The 21,528-nt window shown below is 35.1% G+C and overlaps 1 protein-coding gene across 11 annotated transcripts in view; it reads right to left on the bottom strand.

The window, feature by feature from the left end:
• The window catches only part of ERBIN (erbb2 interacting protein), a 128,196-nt gene that overhangs the window by 76,995 nt on the left and 29,673 nt on the right, over positions 1–21,528 (bottom strand). For all 11 annotated transcript variants that reach the window (XM_058730911.1, XM_058730936.1, XM_058730905.1 and 8 more), the window contains exons 2-4: positions 8,618–8,665; positions 3,709–3,906; positions 241–358 (exon numbers count right to left, since the gene is read on the bottom strand). In XM_058730911.1, the coding sequence (XP_058586894.1) occupies positions 241–358; positions 3,709–3,897 (307 nt within the window). In that variant the 5' untranslated portion in view covers positions 3,898–3,906; positions 8,618–8,665. The remainder of the gene's footprint in view (positions 1–240; positions 359–3,708; positions 3,907–8,617; positions 8,666–21,528) is intronic.

The following is a 21,528-nucleotide window of genomic DNA, read 5'->3' on the forward strand; positions in this document are numbered from 1 at the left end:
AAAGGTAAAGATATATAAATATGTACATGCATGTATCCATAACATTTTAATTACAAGGTCATTTAAAATTTTTTACATTTAATCTCCATAGTGCTTTAAGCTATCATATACGTAAGTTATATATATACAGAAGCTAATACAATAATACTTTTAAATTTTATATTTTTGTTTGTTAACACACAATAGAAATCTTAACAAAATAACGTGTTCCCACATAAGTCGGGGGGGGGGGGATCTTACCATTCTTGCTGACATCCAGTTCCCTGAGATTAATGAGATTTGCAATAGATGCTGGTAATGTTGTTAAATCATTGTCTGGCAAACTCAGTTTATGTAGAGACTGACAGTTAAAAAGTTGCTATTGAAACAAGGAAAAAAAAGTTTTTGATTATTTAAGTTTCCTTAAATATTTTATTGATTAACATTTATACAAAAAAATATTAGTGTAACTAAAACTGAATGAATTGTATCTACATAAATACCAAGAAAGATCTCTAATTGTTTCCTGCTATTATAGATCTGAACACAACTGAACTACTCAATCATTTACATATTCACACTTCGGCCCTAAGCAAAATGCACTTAATAAGAACAATTATATGGTTGTATTCTTGGTTAAAGTAGTAAAGAATAAGTGGCTATTAAATAAGCTAAAGTTTGAAACTTGTATTTCAAACACCCTTATTCCAAAACGAAAGTTTATAAAAATTAAATTCAAATAAGTACAATGGATTTAAAATGATTCAAAATAGGGGCACTTGCATGGTTCAGTTGGTTAAGCCCCTAACTTTTGATTTCAGCTCAGGTTATGATCTCATGGTTTGTGAGATCGAGCCCCAAGTTGGGCCCTGTGCTGACAGCATGGAACCTGCTTGGAATTCTCTCTTTCCCTCTCTCATAAAAACAAAAAAATAAGGGAACAATAATCCTATTATGCTAAAATCACAATAATACATTAAAATACAATATATTTATTTAAATAAAATATATTTTAAATAAAATATATTCAACCAGAAGTGTAGGTAAATGGGTCACTTCTAACTTCCATACCAAAAAACTACAGACTATATGGAGCACAGAGAATTTTTAGGGCAATGAAAATACTCTGTATGATACCCACAATCATGGAAACATTTCATTATACATTTGTCCAAACCCATAAATGTACAACCATACTGCAAACCATGGACTGTGGGTGATTATAATTTTTCAACATAGGTTCAATTTTAATGTAAGCACCACTCTGCTAGAGTATGTTGACAATGCTGGAGGCTATGCATGTGTGGGAACAGTGTAGGTATATGAGAAATCTCGATTTTGCTGTGAACCTACAACTGTTTTTAAAATGTTAAAGTGTTTAGAAAAACAAACAAAAAACTGTTAATCAGGATGGCACTGAATAAGCCCTATTTGAGAAGAGCATTCTTCTAAAAATGGTAAGTTATGCTTAAGTGGTTCAGTTATTTGCACTTTCACAGCAAGCCTCTCTTTTCCCCTCAATCCTCAGACTGAGACCCTACTAGTACTTATTACAGAAAGAGACTACTCTTAGACTTTCAAGTTTTCCAAAATAACAAAAGGAAGATAAATTATTTTCTAAAGAACTATATAAGGAAAAAATAATTTACAAAGCACCTTATTACAACCTAGGGAAGTAATTTATAAACATACAACTGCAATCTTTAATATTTTATCCTTAGCCATACACAGATTTCTTTATAAGACAACCTTGGATGGCACTAGCTTTCAAAATATTTTTACTAGTGGCCACCGAAAGAAAAGCCTTTTTCAAAGGACTGCCATCCAGTATGTACACACAGAGACATTTAACACAAATATTTCATGCAACAATGGACACATGCAACACACTCTACTTTCTATTCTATTTCAAGTTAGGGTTGCCAGATGAAATTCGGACTTCAGGAAATAATAATTTTTAGTAGAAGTATGTCCTATTTATTGCATAAAACACTTACATTAAAAAATTATTCACCATTCATTTAAAAATTATAATTTTCAGGGGTGCCTGGGTGGCTCAGTCGGTTGAGTGTCCGACTTCAGCTCAGGTCATGATCTCATGGTTCGTGGGTTGGAGCCCTGTGTTGGGCTCTGGGCTGACGGCTCAGAGTCTGGAGCCTGCTTCAGATTCTGTGTCTCCCTCTCTATCTGCCCCTCCCCCCACTCATGCTCTGTCTCTCTCTGCCTCTCAAAAATAAAGAAACGTAATAAAAAAAATTATAATTTCACTGGGTGTCTTCTATTTTTATCTTCTAAATCTGCCAGTGCAAATCATAGTTTGCTTTTTGGAAATGCCACACATATTTATGAACCATCAGTGCCTCTCTACACAGTTGTGATAAACACTACTGTTTGGGTAGTAAAACATTCTAACAATTAAATCTATTGCAGTTTTTCCATAATAAACAAGAAACTGAGTTGAGAATGAAGAGGGATTAGGATTTAAAGGAAAACAAGTAGCCACTGAAAAATTTTGATAATGTGAGAGGACAGATGTTTCATGGCAACAAACCAACTTTCTCCCTCTAGTTATTCTTACATTTCAGAAAAGTTAAGTTCTCGGGCACCTGGGTGGCTGAGTTGGCTATACATCCGACTCTTTTTTTTTTTTTTTTTTTTTTTTTTAAATATAAGTTAGTTAACATAGAGTGTAATAATGGCTTCTGGAGTAGAATTTAATGATTCGTCACTTACATACAACCCCCAGTGCTCATCCCAACAAGTGTTCTCCTTAATGCCCATCACCCATTTAGCCCATCCCCCCATCCAACACCCCATGAGCAACCCTCAGTTTGTTCTCTGTATTTAAGTGTCTCATGGTTTGCCTCCCTCTCTGTTTTTATCTTATTTTTCCTTCCATTTATTTCAGATCAGGTCATGATCTCGGTTTGTGAGATTGGCTTGTTTGGGATTCTCTCTCTTCCTTCCCTTCCCCACCCCATTCATATTTTCCTCGCAAAATAAATAAACTTAAAAAAAAAATTTAAGTCGCAAAAGGAATAATATGTCTAAAAAACTGTTTAATAACAAAAAATATTATATGACAACCAAAAGGACAATTTATTCTCAATCGCAATAATATAGACCAATGTCTGATAAAAACTACAAAAAGAAAACATTAATTTTAATGATTTGTCCAGCTAAATCTACTGGCTGCCAAAACTGTATAGTCTTACTCTCTCTCGCTGGCTATAAAAAACTGAAATTAAACATAAAATTTTAATTATTTACTTAAATATTCAAGCAACTGGCTTGAAGACACAAAGTTTAAAATTCTATTTTACAAAATTCTTAATTGTGTTGCATACCCTAAGATAAAATTAAACCAGAAAAAAAGATAAGAAACAAAGAAAACAATGGAAACACATATATATTGGCAGCATTATGGCAACACTGGGAATATTATATTCTATGCATAAAAATAACCACAGGCAATTCTTTTTTTTAAATTTTTTTTAATGTTTATTTTTGAGAGAGAGACAGAGTGCGAGTAGGGGAGGGGCAGAGAGAGAAGGAGACAGAATCTGAAGCAGGCTCCAGGCTCTGAGCTGTCAGCACACAGAGCTGGTTGTGGGGCTTGAAGCCAGGAACTGTGAGATCATGATCAGAGCTGAAGTCATGCACTTGACCAACTGAGCCACCTAGGCACCCCAAACCAAAGGTAATTCTTAAAAGATAGTATTAACATACCTTTGGAAGCTCTTCAATCTGATTAGCATCTAAATAGAGTTCCTCCAAAGTTTTCTCAAAAGTAAAAATCTCTTTGGGAACCTGTTCCAAACTGCAATGAGAATAATCAAGGGTAGTTACAGTCTCCTCTTCCCCTCGTAGACACCGACATGGTACCAACCGCACAAACAAACTTCGTTTTGTAGTCATTTTTAGACACTGCAATATTCAAATAAAAATAAATTTAGTTATACATATTATAGCCAACAATTTTTCAAAACAAATAATTCCAATTCATTTATCACAATTTATATATCAAAGTATCTTCTCCTTTACACACATCCAATGGAATATATTTAACATTGTTTTACTGTCTAAATTTATATATATTTATATACTGAATTTCAAATGAACTCAAGTACTTTCCTACTTTAAAAAAATGACCTGTTAAATAACCACTTATATGCTTCTGTAAGAACCATGCTTGACGAGTCTTGCTTATACTCAACTAGAAAATCCTAATACAACAAAAAGATTTCCCTAATTTCCAGGTAAGAGCTATTTTTTAATTAAGAATTTGACTCTATGCAGTTTTGAGTAGGAAGTAGGAAGTTTTGAGTTTTGATCTTCCACATCAAAATTCCAGTAAATGCCACATTTATTTTGTTCCAATTAAATATTGACCTTTTAATTTTTCTAAAGAACTTAAAAGTCTTATATTTGTGTAAGTTACACATTAGAGAATAAACTGGCTTCATTAAAGTGTATACCAATCTCACTGTTTCAAACTAAATGGGGGAAAGGTTTAATTCTGAATTAGTGAAAATTTTCTAGGCTAATTTTATTAAAAATACAGTGTGTACACATAGGTTAATTCCAACTGGTCTAAGATTATATTACCAAAGAAAACCTACTTCAATAAATAAGATTGACTGCCAATCAGTAATCAATTCTTTGTAAAATGATAAATTCTTGCTTTGAACAGATGACTATTAGAATAATAGATTACTTCCAACCAGGGACAAGACTAGGTTGAAACCAGTGAAGCAATTACCTCAAGCACAAAATATAAGAAGCACCAAAACAATGCAGTAATCAAATTAAAAATTTTAATGTATTATTTAATTAAAATCACTGAAAAATCATCTGTTTATGAACAAAATGACTATTTTTAAAATAAACACAGGATTGGTATTACAAACTTTATTTTGGCTTAGGTTTTTTTATTTTTTATTATTTTTTTTAATGTTTATTTATTTTTGAGAGAGAAAGACAGAGTGCAAGCAGAGGAGGGGGAGAGGGTAACACAGAATCCAAAGTAGGTTCCAGGCTCTGAGTTCAGCACAGAGCCCCAGTCGGGGCTCGAATCCATGAACCATAAGATCATGACCTGAGCTGAAATCGGATGCTTAACCAACTGAGCCACGCAGACACCCCTATTTTGCCTCAGGTTTCAATATGGCTCAGCTAGGCACTGCTTCTAACAGTTCTATTTCAAATTACATGATATTCTTAAAATGTTTTACAACAATAAGTGTTCTACCTGCAATCTTTTAAAAAATATGACTATTCTTAGTCAATTTATATGCCAGGCACTGTGCTAAGTTCTTTAGGTAAAATATATGTATATTCTCATTTCAACCTGCTATACCTTTCCAACACATATACTATAATCCCTATTTTTCCATAATAAAACTGATTCTGTGCTCTTATTACATTAGACTGCTTCTCAATATATAATGATACACTTGAACTCAGCTTCTCGAAATGATTAAAATATCAATAGGACTTTATTACGCACTTCTTCATAGTTTATAAAAACAAAATACTGATGGAGCTCAGAACACAACACTCCAAGGTATGGCACCTTGACATACTGAATATTTTACACTTAAAAGAGTCTGAGAAAACAGCAGAAGCAGGAAGGTCATGCTACCTTACCCTTACACTTCTCTCCTGAAACAGATCATAAAATCCTTATGTGACAGGGGCCTTCCTTATACCTGGAGGAAAATAGCAGCCCCATCTCTGAAGAATGGAGAAAAGTCCTAAAAAACGGGCTTTACTAAATTTCCTCCACTTTACTACACTTACCTCATACTCTGACCTATCATACTTCTACACAACTCTACACTCTGCAACAAATGTAGTATAAAAATATTAAGTTTTAATGGTTTCTTTAGGTCCTTACTCGTTATGAAGGCTCCTGTGCCACTTAAAACTTGCATTAAATAGGGGCACCCGGGTGGTTCAGTCAGTTAAGCATCTGACTTTTGGTTCAGGTCATGACCTAGCCAAGTGAGTTCAAGCCCCATGTCGGGCTCTGTGCTGACAGCTCAGAGCCTGGAGCCTGTTTCAGAAACTGTGTCTCCCTCTCTCTCTCTGTGCCATTCCCCCACTCATGCTGTCTCTCTCTCTCTCAAAAATACAAAAAACATTAAAAAAAAATTAAAACACTTGCATTAAATAAATTTGCATGCTTTCTCCTGTTAATCTGTCTTTGTAAGTTTACTTTTTAGACCCAGCCAAAGACCCTAAAAGAGTCAAAGAAAAAGTTTTCCTCCCCTACACTATGGTGTTAAACAAAAGTTTCTACTACATAATATCTTTGTCTCATGGGAATATAACATACAGCATGGTGACTGTAATTAATAATAATACTGTACTGCATATTTGAAAACTGCTGAGAGAGATCTTGAAAGTTCTCATGGAGGGGTGCCTGGGTAGCACAATCAGGCATCCAACTTCGGCTTAGGTCATGAACTCACAGTCTGTGGGTTGGAGCCCCTCTTTGGGCTCTATGCTGATAGCTCAGAGCCTGGAGCCTGCTTTGGATTCTGTGTCTCCCTCTCTTTCTGCCCCATCCTGCTTGTGCACTCTCTCTCTCTCTTTCTCCCTCTCCTTCTCTCTCTCTCTCTCTCAGAAATAATAAATGAATAAACTTAAAAAAAATTCTAAAAAAAATTTCTCATTGTAAGAAAAAAATTTGTAACTACACATGGTAATGAATGTTAATTAATGAGATTTATTGTGGTGGACATTTAGCAATATATACATATAATGAATCATGTTGTACACCTGAAATGAATATAATGTTACATGTCCATTATACTTCAATACAAAAAAAACTTTGTCAACAAAGAAATATCCAGAAAAGTTTACTGAATGCTTATTAATAATCTATGTTTATATGAAGGTGTGTTTTACTGCCAAGAATAAGCAGTTTTATTGACCTAATGAGAATTTCATTGCTAAAGGGGAATTTAGCTTATACTTGTGTGTTTATGGGATAGCAAAAATAAAAGATTCCAAAAATGAGTATGAAATTTCTTGCTGCAGGGATTCTAAGATTTCAACTGATAATGAGTTAAGACGACACTTAAGAACAATGGGGAATTCAATCTGCTCTTTCCAATATGGTAGCCACTGGACACATAGCCATTTTAACCTTAAAATTCAAGTTAAATCAAATAAAGTTAAAATCCTCTTTTATCAGTCACACTACGCACATTTTAAAAGTTCAACAGCCACATGTGGCTAGTGGATACTATACTCAGTAAAAGAAGATTGAGAACATTTCTATTAGTGCAGAAAGTTCGATGGGGCAATGTTGGTTCAATGTTTGAAACTATTGCTCTGGTTCACCATATTACAACTACTATATGCTTTTATTTATATAATACGATAGTACCCCAAAACTTGGAAGATAGGGCCTAAAAATCCCAGAAATCATAATGGATTTGGGACTATAACTGGGCATGAAATGTTTATTACCAAATATATGTAACTTAAAAGAACGTATTTATTTGAGATGTTGTCATGCGTGCAGCACACTTGAAGCACAAGACAATTTACAAGACAGAATGTGTTCTTTTTATTGCTTATTTATTTTGAGAGAGAGAGCACCAGCATGTGTACACGAGATAGGGAGGGGCAAAGAGAGGGAGAGAAAGAATCCCAAGCAGGCTCCACATTCAGCACTGAGTCCAAAGCGGGGCTTGATCTCACCATCCAGAGATTATGACCTGAGTCAAAATCGAGAGTCAGATTTTCAACCGAATGAGCCATTCAGGCACCCCCAGAGTAAAGGTTAACGAAGGTAAAACAACATCCAAGGTTCTTCTGTAGTGCTAACCATAGATCATGTTGCAGACAGATAGTCAGAAATTCTAAAACATACCAGAAGAGAAAATGAATTCAGAAAAGGAAGATTAGGGGCACTTGGGTGACTCAGTTAGTTAAGGCTCCGACTCTTAGTTTCGGCTCACTTCATCATCTCAGTTAGTGAGTTTGAGCCCCACATTGGGCTCTGTGCTGGCAGCGCGGAGCCTGCTTGGGATTTTCTCTCTCTGCTCCTCCCCTACTCATGCTATCTCTGACTCTCTCAAAATTAATAAATTTTTTAAAACTATTAAAAAAAAAAACAACGAAGATCAAATGCTTTAGGAAAAAGGTTACATCTCAAGTAAAAACCTCTTGTTGACAGAGGCTACGAAGAAAGCAGTTTAGACCTTAAATTCAGGGGGCCTCAAGCCAATACAAAAATGGACCCTAATTTAGCAGACTAAAACTGCTGATTGTTGAGAAAGGAAAGGGACCTTAATTATTGAGGGCACAGGAGTAAAATACCATATGAAAGAAATAAATGAATATTAACAACGAAAGAGATCCTCCCTTACACAATACTATTAGGAAGTAAACCAAAGGAAGAAAGCCTGGTCAGGTTTGAAAAGGAAGTGATCAACTTGGGGAATGTTCATAAGAATTTTAATGTAATGGTAAGTAAGAGCCACTTTATAAACCAGACTTAACCTGGGACACATAAAAAATATTCTAATCAAATGCAGAAAGAGAAGCCAACCAAGAAAACAGTCATAATAATAATACAAACAAAAGAATAAGACTAACAAAAGAAATTAAAGCTACTTACCACTGGGTTGAAGTTCTCTCTCTGATGTTTCTTAATTGAGCCAACATTCTATGGAAACGAAAAGAAACAAAATTAACAATAAAAATAGATCTTTATGATTTTAAGGATCATCTCTTCTAATTTATTTGCCTCAAAATGTAAGTTAAAATTATCAAAAATTCACCAGTGTAAACAAACAAATTTGCTATCTTCTAATTAACCACTGATTTTTAATACATTTGTCAACTATGGCAAGCCCTTACGTTTATCAAATACCAAATGCCTATCTACCATTAAAATCCCATTTATTTGAACCTACTGAAAAATAATAATTTTTTTCTAAGCAAAACAAATTCTAATTACCAATTATATTTTAATTTAGTAGTTTTTGATTGTTTTGGGAGGCATAAAATGCTAAATGCTGATCAGATTCTATTCCTTCCTTTCCAGAAATTTTACTTTGTTCATGGTGGTAATGGACCCAGCTAAATATCCACAACTGAGCCTTCCAAAAAGGGTACACAGGGGTTAGATGACATGGTTGAGATCAGTGACATATGAAGTCTGCTTTGGGGATGGAATGAGGTTGGTTATGGGCAGACATTTGTTTTGCTTATCCTGGGACAGATGTAAACATGTCTACTGCTGCAACCATAATCCTATGACCCTAAGTTAACAAGTGTGAGTATTAGAAACCAGCTAATAAGCCTGACAAAGTAGAAAGACAAAACAAGCTGGACCAATGTTAACTACTGCCTACTTCTCAATGTCTTGATATGTAAGAAAACTAAATCCCCCACTTTCTTAAGCCATTGTGAAGTTTTCTGCATGTACAGCCAATACATTACAAAGTGAAACAGCCTGAACTTGAAACAGTAACATTAACAAAAATACATCATAACCTTTCTATTAAAAATTTGGTAATATTCATAAATTTGTGTTCCAAAATTTTAGAGTCACCCTAAATTTATTGGGCTATTTTCCCCCATGCTAAATGGTTTAGTACTACTTAGTTGTTTAAACTTCACCACAAATTCTACTTGTAACACATGCTACAAAAAATACCTTTGTGTATAGCAAGCAAAGATGGTCACTAAATTTGTCATTCAACATACTCCTACATATGTGACAGTCTGGTAGAACAGAATTGCCAATAAGCTGAACCAGAATAACACTATATGCAAGAGCAGTTTGGAGAGAGCCTAGATGAGATATCTGTGTTTAGAAATGTTAGTTTAAAATACCTGAAAGATGTCCTAGTGGGATCCTTAGTAAGCAGCTGAATATGGGCATTCAGAGATGTGGGGACAGATCCAAACTGAGAATATAAATTTGGAAGTCATCTGCCTACAGATGATATTTAAAGCAATGAATTTAGATGAAAGCATCAAGAGCATGAGCACAGACAAAAAAGAGAATAGGGCCAATGATTAAGCCCTGAAATATTACAAAAATAAGAGATCAGAAAGGAGAGATAGAACAAGCAAAAGACACTGAAGAGAAGCAATGAGTCCAAGTAATATCCTAAAGGCAAAGTGAGAAAAAAAAATGTTTCAAGATGAAAGAAGTTATCAACTATGTTAATCAGAATTTAAGAACTGTCACTGTGGGGGCGCCTGGGTGGCTGAGTCGTTTAAGTGTCCGACTTCGGCTCAGGTCATGATCTCACAGTTCATGAGCTCGAGCCCTGTGTCAGGCTGTGTGTTCACAGCTCGGAACCTGGAGCCTGCTTCGGATTCTGTGTCTCCTTCTTTCTCTGCCCCTCCCCCACTTGTGCTGTGTCTCTATCAAAAATAAATAAATGTAAAAAAAAGAATTTTTTTTTTTAAGAAAAAAAAGAACTGTCATTGTGTATTAAAGTAAGTCGGCGGTCATCTTGATAAGATCATTTATTATGGAGTGGTGGAAACAAAATAATGTTGGAGGTTAATGAAGAAAAAAGAGGATAACCTGACATAACAAATACAGATAATTCGGGTACTTTGGCTAAAAGGACATTAGAAAAATAGAGCAGTAGCGAGAGTAGAATGTAAATCAGGAGTCACAACAGCTGATTTGTAAAGCAATTGGAATAATCTAATTAGAAGAGCCACTGGTAAATTTTTTAAAAATGTTATTTTGAGAGAGAGAAAGAGAGACAGAAGAGAGAGAGAGAGAGAAGGAGATGGGGGCGGAGGGATGGTGAGCAGATAGAGTGGGAGACAGAATCCCAAACAAACTCTGCGTTGTCAGCTCAGAGACTGATATGGGGCTTCGTCCCCCAAACCATGAGATCATGACCGAGCTGAAATCAAGAGATAGACACTTAACTGAGTGAGCCACTCAGGCAGCTTCTTTTTAAGAGCCCACTGGTAAATTTTTATAAAGAGATTTGGGCAACAATTCATAGATTGTCATAGCAAGATCTCCCACCAATAAAGAAACTGCTCATGAGGAGGAAAAGAAAAGAAAACAAAACAGACCTTGGGTGCAATGGTATAACTAGCCAAATAAAACACACATAGGGTATTTTTCAAAAATATAGATTATTATAACTTCTTTCAAGAGATTCTTATTTTGGAGATTAGATATAAAACTTAAGATTCTTTATTTTAAAGTGCAGATGTACTTCTTTTTCTCCAACATTCTCAACAATTATAAACACATGCTCAATCTTATTTCATCTATGCTCAAACCACCATCTTTTCTCCCTCTCCATTCTCTGCTATTATTTTGACAAACTCTTAGCTTGGATTACTGTAAAGACTGAAAAGTGAAGTCACTATAAAAGTTTTTAAAAATACAGTACATTATATTTTCCTATTGATTTGAAGAGATCACACAATATATCTAACTAGATTTGACAGAAATTTCAATGTTGGACTAACCTTTCTAAATGAGTTCAAAAGTTAAAATGTAGAACAAAGGGTCCTCAGGCATGCCCACAGCTATTAGTTGACACTTAGTGGTTGTATAAGATCATTTTAGTTTAATCATGGCTATCACAGTTGTTTGCTAATTTATATTTGGTATACTTGTCCTTAGTTCTGAGGCAATTTTATAAAGGACACTATTAACTCATTATGGGTAAGTACATGAATAGTAAACAATGAAAACAGTGATAAAAAAGAAAAAAAAAAAAAGAAAGGTAAGAAACTTATTCAATGAAAAAAGTATAAATGCTATTAAGAACATTTGATCCTGAAGGAAAAAATCAATAACTGAATGTATAAAATGTGCTATGCCTACAACATACAGCAGGAAATGAGAAAGGAGTCTGATCAAATAGCTAAGTTTCACTTATGGCTATAAGACCAACATCAATGTCTGAACTTTACTGGCCTGATTCTAATCTAGTAGAAATCTGAGTTTCTTCAATATCAGCACTACTAATCCAATTTTCATATCAAATGACGGTTAGCCTCAACATGTTTTTAAAAAATACTACATACATAATAGTAGTAGACATACAAATAGAAGTTACTAAAGAGGTCCACGTTTGCAAAAATTTCCATTTTTACATTTCTACATATTACTTACATAATGAAATAGATCCTTATAGTCTGGAAACTGTATACATCCATGTAACCAACAGCAATGAAGATGTAAAATCAAATACTATGGTGAAAAAAAAAGGGGCAAGAGTGGGTATCCTTGTTTCATTCCTAATCTTAGAAGAAAGATTTTCAGCTTTTCACCGAGTAGAATGTCAGCTGTGGGCTTGTCATATATGGCCTTTATTATATTGAGGTATGTTCCTTTTATACTCACTTTGTTGAGAATTTTTACCATAACTGGATGTTGAATTTTTGTCAAGTGTTTTTTCCACATTTACTAAGATGATCATTATGATTTTTACCCTTCATTTTGTTAATATAATACATCACACGGACTGATTTAAGGACGTTGACCCATCTTTACTTCCCTAGAATAAACCTCACTTGATCATAGTGTATGATCCTTTTAATGTATTGCTCAATTCAGTTTACTAATATTTTCTCGAGGATTTTTACATCTATGTTCATCAGGAATATAGCCCTGTGATTTTCTTTTCTTTTGGCATCTTTCTCTGGCTTTGGTATAAAGGCAATGAAAGCCTCATAAAGTAAGTCTGTAAGACTTCCCTCCCCTTATATTCTCTGGAAGAGTTTGAAAAGGATAGGTATTAATGCTTCTTTGAATATTTGATAGAATTCACCAGTGAAGCTATCTAGTCCTAGCTACAGCAATCAGGGAAGAAAAAGAAATAAAAGGCATCCAAACTGGAAAGCAAAAAGTAAAAATGTCACTATTTGCAAATGACATAATAGTATATACAAAAACCCTAAAGACTTCATCAAAAAACTATTAAACCTAATTAAGTGAATTCAGTAAATTTGCAGGATACAAAAATCAGTTGAATTTCTAATAAGAAATTTTCAGAAAAAAAAAAAGACAACAATCCCATTTACAATTGTATCTAAGAATAAAATACCTAGGAATAAAGTTAATGAAGGTGAAAGATCTGAATATTGAAAATTCTAAAACATTAATGAAAGAAATTAAAGACACAAATAAATGAAAAGCTATTCCATACTCATAAACTAGAAGAATCAGTAGGAGTACAATGTCCATACTATCCAAAGCTATCTAAAGATTCTTTTTTTTTTTTTAATGTTTATTTATTTTTGAGACAGAGAGAGACAGAGCATGAACGGGGGAGGGTCAGAGAGAGGGAGACACAGAATCCGAAGCAGGCTCCAGGCTCTGAGCTGTCAGCACAGAGCCCGACGCGGGGCTTGAACTCACGGACCGTGAGATCATGACCTGAGCCCAAGTCAGATGCTCAACTGACTGAGCCACCCAGGCGCCTCAGCAATCTAAAGATTCTATGCAATCTCTATCAAAATCCCAATGGCATTTTTCAAAAAATTAGCATAATCCTAAAATTTGTACGATACCACACAAAACAAGAAAACAAACTCCAAAGAGCCAAAGTAATTTTGTGAAAGAACAAAGCTAGCAGCATCATAGTTGTGATTTCAAAGTATATTACAAAGCTATAGAGCTACAGTTATTAAAACAACATAATGCCATAAAAACAGAGAGACCAATGGAACAGAACACTCAAAAATATATCCATTCATACACAGTCAATTAATTTACAACAAAGGAGCCAAGAATATACAGTCCCTTCAATAAATGAGAGTGGGGACAAAACTGGACAGTCACATGCAAAAGAATGAAACTTGACCACTATCTTAACATTGTACATAAAAATTAACTCAAATTGGGATTAAAGACTTAAACATAAGACCTAAAACCATAAAACTCCTAGAAGAAAACACAGGTAGGTAAGCTTCTTGACTTGGTGATGATTTTTTTAATCTGACACCAAAAGCAACAAAAGCAAACATAAGTAGGACTACATCATACTAAAAAGTCTCTAGCCCAGCAAAAGAAACCATCAACAGAATGAAAAGGTAACCTATAGAAGAGAAGAAAATATATGCAAGCCATATATCTGGTAAGAGGCTAGTATTCAAAATATAGAACTTCTATACCTTAATGACAAAAAAAAAATTCCAATTAAAAACGGGCAGAAGGTCTGAACAAATGCTTTTCAAAAAAAACCATACAGATGGCCAACAGATACAGGAAAAGATGTTCAACATCACTAATCATCAGAGAAACTATTTGTACATCATAAGATTATCACCTCTCACCTTTTAGAATGGATATTATCAAAAAGACAAGAAGTAACAAGTATTGGTAAGGACTTGGAGAAAAGGGAACCCTTCTGTACTTTTAATGAGAATGTAAATTGGCACAGCTACTATAGAAAACAGTATGAAGGTCCCTCAAAAAAAAAAAAAAAAAAAAAAAAAGTGATCCGGTCATATGATCCAGCAATTCCATGTGCGGGTATTTACCTGAAGAAAACAAAAACACTAACTCATAAAGATTTATTCACACCCATGTTCACTGCAGCACATGCAGGTGCAGATACATGCATATTACTCAGCCATAAAAAAGAAGTGAGATCTTGCCAATTTGCAATAACTTGGATGGATGGATCTTGAGGACATTAGGCTAAGTTAAATAAGTCAGACAGAGAAAAACAAATACCATTTGATCTCTCTTATATGTGGAATCTAAAACCAAATAAAAACAAACAAAAAAACCTCCTATATGTAGAAAACAGATTGGTGGTTGCCAGAGGTGGGGGAGGGGGTTGGGAGAAATCGGTAAAGGGGGTCAAAAAGTTAACTATATACATACATACATACATACATACAAAAAATCCTTCCATCGCCTCAGCTGGTTCCCATCAACACCCTAGGCAAGTCAACCTGTCCTGAATAAGACTGCCTTAACATTTGTGTACAAGTATTATAAGAATGTAGCCTTTGGTTCTCATGGATAAATACATGGAAGCAAAATTGCTGGGTCATAGTCTTTATTTAATTATATGTATTTTTTTTAAGTTGTTTTACAAAAAAGTGGTTTTATCATTTAACACTCCCTGAGTTTTGGTTACATTTTCAACAACACTTGATACTATGTCTTTCTTAATTTTAACCTATGTAATCGGGTGCATAGCCGTATCTCATTGTATTTTTGTTTTGCCCTTCTGTAATTACAAATAGCATAGCAGGGCCTCATATATACTTAGACCTTATTTAGATGGTAAGACACTGGAATGCAAGCCCTGACAACCTCATGCGATAAAACTTTTGGAGAAGAGAGTGATCAAATTTTGCATATGGGAGGAAAGTAAATTATTGTGCACTGTGTTGGAAAACAACTCCCCTTGAACATCTCACATTTCTGCATGGTCTGGGTTCTTTGAGCAATGTCATTTACAGCCAATTTAATATGCTTGTATAAAGAAACATTCTAAGATAATAATGCTTAGCAACATTAAGACAGCCCAATTTCCTCTCTTGAGATTTGCTTAAATTCCAGATTAAAGATAAGGTTTTTGTCTCTTACTTTCAGAGGAAAGGACCAGACTCATCATCAGTGGTACTATGTAAGATCAGAGTTTCCCAATTTGGGCTTCCTCTCCTGCAATGCACAGTACTGCTCCTACAGGAATCATCTGACCCTCACTGTGTAGCCATGTGAAGATTAAGACTCAGGTAATTGACACAAGATATGCCCTGGTCCCTGCTTTTGTAGTGAGTAATAAATTATTTGTCTCTGATCTAGAGGTCTTGTGTCTTCTGATAGGTTAACATACTAGCTTGTAAACAAGGTAAAATCTAGACCCTTCACTGTTTTCTTACTTAACCACATAAGTTAAGAAACATGGCCACAGTGTTCTATACCACCCAAGATCAAAGACTGAGTCCATTTCCCCATTCCTTGAATTCAGACTGACCTTGTGACTTGCTTATATGGCAGTTTGTTAGGCAAATAACAGTACCTATGCCTCAAGATTTAAAACTTCTACTTTTACCTTCTTTGAATGTTGCCCTGAGAACATGATGTTATAAAGCAGCATGGGATAAAAGACCACAATGCTGATTCACAAATTCAAGAGAACATAAATGGCTGATTTTTTAAGCCACCAATCTTCATAAGTTTATCAACTATATTGGTTTTTCTCAAAGAGGAAACTTTACACTTTGTTCATTTTCTTTTTTAAATTTTCCAATGTTTATCTTTGAGAGAGAGAGAGAGCATGAGTGGGGGAAGGGCAGAGAGAGAGGTTAGACACAGAATCCAAAGCAGGCTCCAGGCTCTGAGCTGTCAGCAGAGCCGGATGCCGGGCTCAAACCCACAAACTGTGAGATCATGACCTGAGCCAAAGTCGGACGCTCAACTGACTGAGCCACCCAGGCGCCCCAGCACTTTGTTCATTTTCTTAAGGTAAGTTTTCTATTTCACACATTTCATTTTTTTCTATGTTTTCTGCCTTTTATTTATTTTGAATTTGTCTCTTTTTTCTGTCTCTTCAGGTAAAGATTAAATAAATGATTCTAATACTTTTTTCTTAAAGATTTAAAGATACAAATTCTCTTGAGCTATACTTCATAAATTTTGATGCTTTGTTAATTTAAAATGCTTTCGATTTTTCCATTTGATTTATTATTTTACCCATGGGTTATTCAGAATCATCTTAATTCAATATGTGGAGATCTACTAAACCTTATTTTGTTTCTGATTTCAAATTTAATTCCATTATAGTCAGAGAACCTAGAGTTTCTAATCTTTGCAGTATTCTGAAGCTTTCAGACAGCCCCACAAAAAAATCTATCTTGGTGAGTGTTTCATGTGTGCCTGAAAGTCACATTCTGCATCTCTTGGGTATAATGCTTTATAAATGTTGATTAGGTGAAATTGGTTGATAGTGGTGTTCAAATCTTCTATACCCTTACCAATTTGTAGCATTCTTTTCCTACTAAATATTGAAAGTACTAAAATCTCTATCAATGTAAATAAGTCTATTTCTTTTATTACTGTCAATTTTTATCTCATGTATTTTGAAGCCCTGTTAATATAGAGTGAATACATGTTTAGGGTTCTATCTTCTTGATAAATGGATCCTTTTATCATTGAAAGATGTTCTTTTTCTCTGCTAACAATCCTTGCCTTGAAATATATTTTGCTTGGTATAACTATAGCCATAGGAGCTTTCTTTTGGTAAATATTAATGTGGTTTATCTTTTCCCATCTATTACTTTTAACCAAGTTTGTCTTTATATTTAAAGTGTCCACTTGTATGAAGCATACAGCTAGGTCTTACTATTTTATCCAATCTGACAATTTTTATGATTTGATGGCAGGCTTAGACAGTTTATACTTAATATAATTACTGATATGTCTTAATTTAAGATTATTTCTATTTTCTATTTGTTCTTTGTTCCTCTTTTTTCCTGAGTTCAAATAATGCTATTGTCCCCCATTCTATCTCATTTTATGGCCTTTTTGTTGTAATTTTCTCTGGTTCCTCTAGGAATATACAGAGTGCACTCTTAATTCATATAGTCCATATTCAAATGTTATGCCACTTCACATATGATCGAAGAAATTTATACTTACATTTATTTTCTTCCATATTTTAAGCTATTGCCATACATTTTACTTCTACATATTATAAATCTTATAATATTTTTTGCTTTACACTATCAACTGTTATTTATATAAATTTAAAAACTAGAAAACAGAATTTCATATTTATTCACACACCAATTCCTTCAGTCTGTTTCTTACTACAAATTTGCTGGTAAGCCTTTTTAAGCAAGTTTTTTCTAAGATACTGCATTTTTCAGTTCTTAGAATGTGCATTTGGCTCTTTGTCAGGTTGTCCATTACTCTCCTGAAATACCCAATCCCTCATATCCTGCAAATTGCCTTAAAATCCTTGTCTCTTAATTCTAATAACTGGGTCATCTGTAAGTTTGCTTTTGTTAACTATTTTCTCTTAATTATACAATTACATTTTCCTGTTACAAAGAAACAGGAATATTTTTCATAGTATCCTAGATGCTGTAAGACTAAAGTTGAGAATTAAGCACAATACTTTTTTGTTAAGTCTTCCTGTTTTCCCAGAGAGTCTACAATCTTCTCTCCGGATAGATGACTGATAATTCATTTTACTAGTAGAAATCAATTTGAGCTGAACCTGGCTGCAACTTTATTTAGATTGAATTCATCTGTGATCAGTTCAACTTACAACTTCTCTATCCCAAACACAGCCAAATTTTTTATCTTGTCAATCTGTGGTATAAGGAATTTGGGGGGCGCCTGGGTGGCGCAGTCGGTTAAGCGTCCGACTTCAGCCAGGTCACGATCTCGCGGTCCGTGAGTTCGAGCCCCGCGTCAGGCTCTGGGCTGATGGCTCGGAGCCTGGAGCCTGTTTCCGATTCTGTGTCTCCCTCTCTCTCTGCCCCTCCCCCGTTCATGCTCTGTCTCTCTCTGTCCCAAAAATAAATAAAAAATGTTGGAAAAAAAAAAAAAAAAAAAAGGAATTTGGGATGCAGTTCCAGGTATTTTTTCATTTAGTTTACCTTTAGATTCAAATCCAGCAGAGTCCCACAACTCAAGAGTTCCACAACTCAAAGTCCCACAAGTCAATATCCTCATTGAATTTTCAGGACTACACCTTTCTCTAAGCCGTTCAACCCCTCCTTTACTGCTGCTTCAAGACAAAATTCAAGGCAGATAGAATTTATCAGCCTTAATGATTTATTTTGCCTTTGGGGCTCCATCAGATTCTTATCCCTTCTCCAAAGTCCACATGGTCATCCAAAAATTGATTAGTTATCCTCATTCCTTCAGTCTTTCCATTTATGGCATGACCTATACTGATACCAGGCACATGTAGCCAGGCAGGGAAGTTGGTGTATCTTGATTCACCTAGGAGAGGTTCATTATCTCTGGAATTCAGTTCACTAAGGATTCCTTAATTCCACTGATGTCTGCTACCCTATTTTTTTAAAAGCATGATTCCTTTCTTTTCAGGCTTTTCTTATTCTTACCACGGAATCAAAGGTTTTCTTGTCCTCTGATAGCCTAATGAGAAGCAGAAATATCAGGGCATTTCCAGGGTAGATGAAACTGTTTTATTTATAGAAAAAAAGAGTCCCAAGGAAGATATCCAGCCTGACTCACTCCTTTGTCAAGGAAACTTGGTCATGGTAGAAGAAAAATCTTCAGAATTCTCCTCCATCTCAATTTAGGAAAAATAACATTAATTTATGGAAGAAGAGGGACTAGTTATTTTTACCAAAAAAAAAGTCTTTTGTTCCACAATTAGAAATAATACTACAATGCAAACACCCCAACAGAATTGGTTTACTTAACTCTGAAAGGCTAACATTACATCATTCTATGATCAGAAAGAGTAAGCACAGGAAGAAAGAGGAAAGAACGCAGCTCAATATGGCTCATAATCAAACTCTGGGAAAATGAAATTGTGCAGAAAAAGAATACTGGAGGTCTTTGAGTTAATTTCCATTGTTTCTGACATTAGAGTGGTTTCTGTAATTTTCAATAGGTCAATAAAAGCTGTACAAAAAAGACACTTGGGGAAAAATGTATCAAAAACGTGTATTCACAATGTTTATTGTGGTAGGTAAAGTAAATCTTGACCTTATTCTGAACCTAGAAATAGCTTTCTCATTACAGTCCTGACTGGATCTTCAACTCTTCCCTATAACACAGTCTTGTGGGTGGATTAACTTCCTTGTGTGTATCCCCTTATTTCTTTTTACTTCCCAGTATTCATCTCCACACAAAACTAACACCAGATCTCCTTAGTTTCTGCTAATAACGACTTCTTTTCCTCCTTGAACTCATTAAGCATCGTCTGGCAAGCCCTGCTGGGAAATGAACAAAATAGTCAAATGAACAAAAGAGAATTCTACTTCTCTAAAGTATTCTAAAGGAATAATTGATTTTGACCATGTGCAGCAATATGCTATACCAAGTGGGTGCAATTCTCCTCCCATCTTGAAAAAAACTCTCCCTCAAGATACCTCTCCAGCTACCAACCTATGAGAGGGAGAAAGAGAGCATCCGGAATCCAGGGGCCGCTGGGGGGTCAAATTAGGGGCTCAAACTCACAAACCATGAGATCATGACCTGAGCTAAAGTTAGACACCTAACTAACTGGGCTATCTAGGCGCCCCTTCATCATTTGTCCTCAAACCCACACCAATCACAGTTTTGTCCCCATCACTTCAATGGAAACTATTCTTCCTAGTTCATCAATGGCCTACATATTGCCAAAATTCAATATAATTCTAAGTTCACATCTCACTTGACTCATTTCATTAGCAGCACCATTCCCCACTACTTTACATATTTTCTTAGTTTCCAAGATATCACATGCCCTAAATTTTGTTCCTACACTAGTTATGCCTCAGTCTCCTTTGCTAGTTGCTCCTCTTTCTGCCAATCACTTAACACATTGTAATGGCAGACAACACAGATCGTGGTCCTCTTCCCCATACCCATAGCCTTGAGGATCATCCATTTTCAAGTCTTGAAATTGTATCAACTCTTTAAATGCTAAGTACCTGAATGATACCTGTCCTAGTTTGGTTTCTCCCAAAAGCAAAGGCTTAGATAAGGACTTAAGTACAGGTAGTCTGTCCAGGTAATGACCTGAGGGAGCAGGAAGAGTAAAGCAGAGACGGAGGAAAAGCCAATATAAGGGATGGTATATTGTCAAAGTCATTCCAAAGGACGACAGGGATCCATTCTACTTAAACTTCTTGAGAAACACACAGGCAATCTCTCAGAATTGTCTGCCTATAGGATGAAAGACAAGTTGTTATCCAATTACTCCTGTTTCCCAATGATTAAGGGTTGCCTCTGTGGACATTAACTTTCACTGGCTACCAGCCCATACTTGCTTTCTGGTTCAGCTGGCCTCCCAAAGCAGAGAAATCACTGGGGCTTACTTTCACTGGGAAGGGCATCTGAAGGCAACTTTTATGGTACTGTTTCTTGCACCTACAGTTAAAACAAGAGGTGAGCCAAGAAGATGTGATGCTGGACACCAGAAGAGCCTAACACTGCAGATAGATCACCCACATCCACCCCAGACTTGCATATCCAACTCCCTGTTATAGGTCTCCATTTAGTGGAGGAAAATAAAGAAAAAAGCAAGAATTAATCATTTAGAAAAGAGTAAAAACGATGAACGAATCCAAGAGCTGGTTCTGTTCTTGGATTGCACACATTCAAGTGGATTTTTTTTTTTTTTACAAATACAGTAAAGGGCTATAAATGTATTTTCCTCTCTTCTTTATGATCTTTTTAAATTTAACTTATTTTTTAAATTTACATCCAAGTTAGAAAGCATATAGTGCAACAATGATTTCAGGAGTAGATTCCTTAATGCCCCTTACCCATTTAGTCCATCTCCTCTCCCACAGCCCCTCCAGTAACCCTCAGTTTGTTCTCCATATTTAAGAGACTCTTTATGTTTTGTCCCCTCCCCTGTCTTTATATAT

The sequence above is a fragment of the Neofelis nebulosa genome, chromosome 1 (genome assembly GCF_028018385.1).
Source record: "Neofelis nebulosa isolate mNeoNeb1 chromosome 1, mNeoNeb1.pri, whole genome shotgun sequence".
In the NCBI taxonomy this organism is placed as follows: Eukaryota; Metazoa; Chordata; class Mammalia; order Carnivora; family Felidae; genus Neofelis; species Neofelis nebulosa.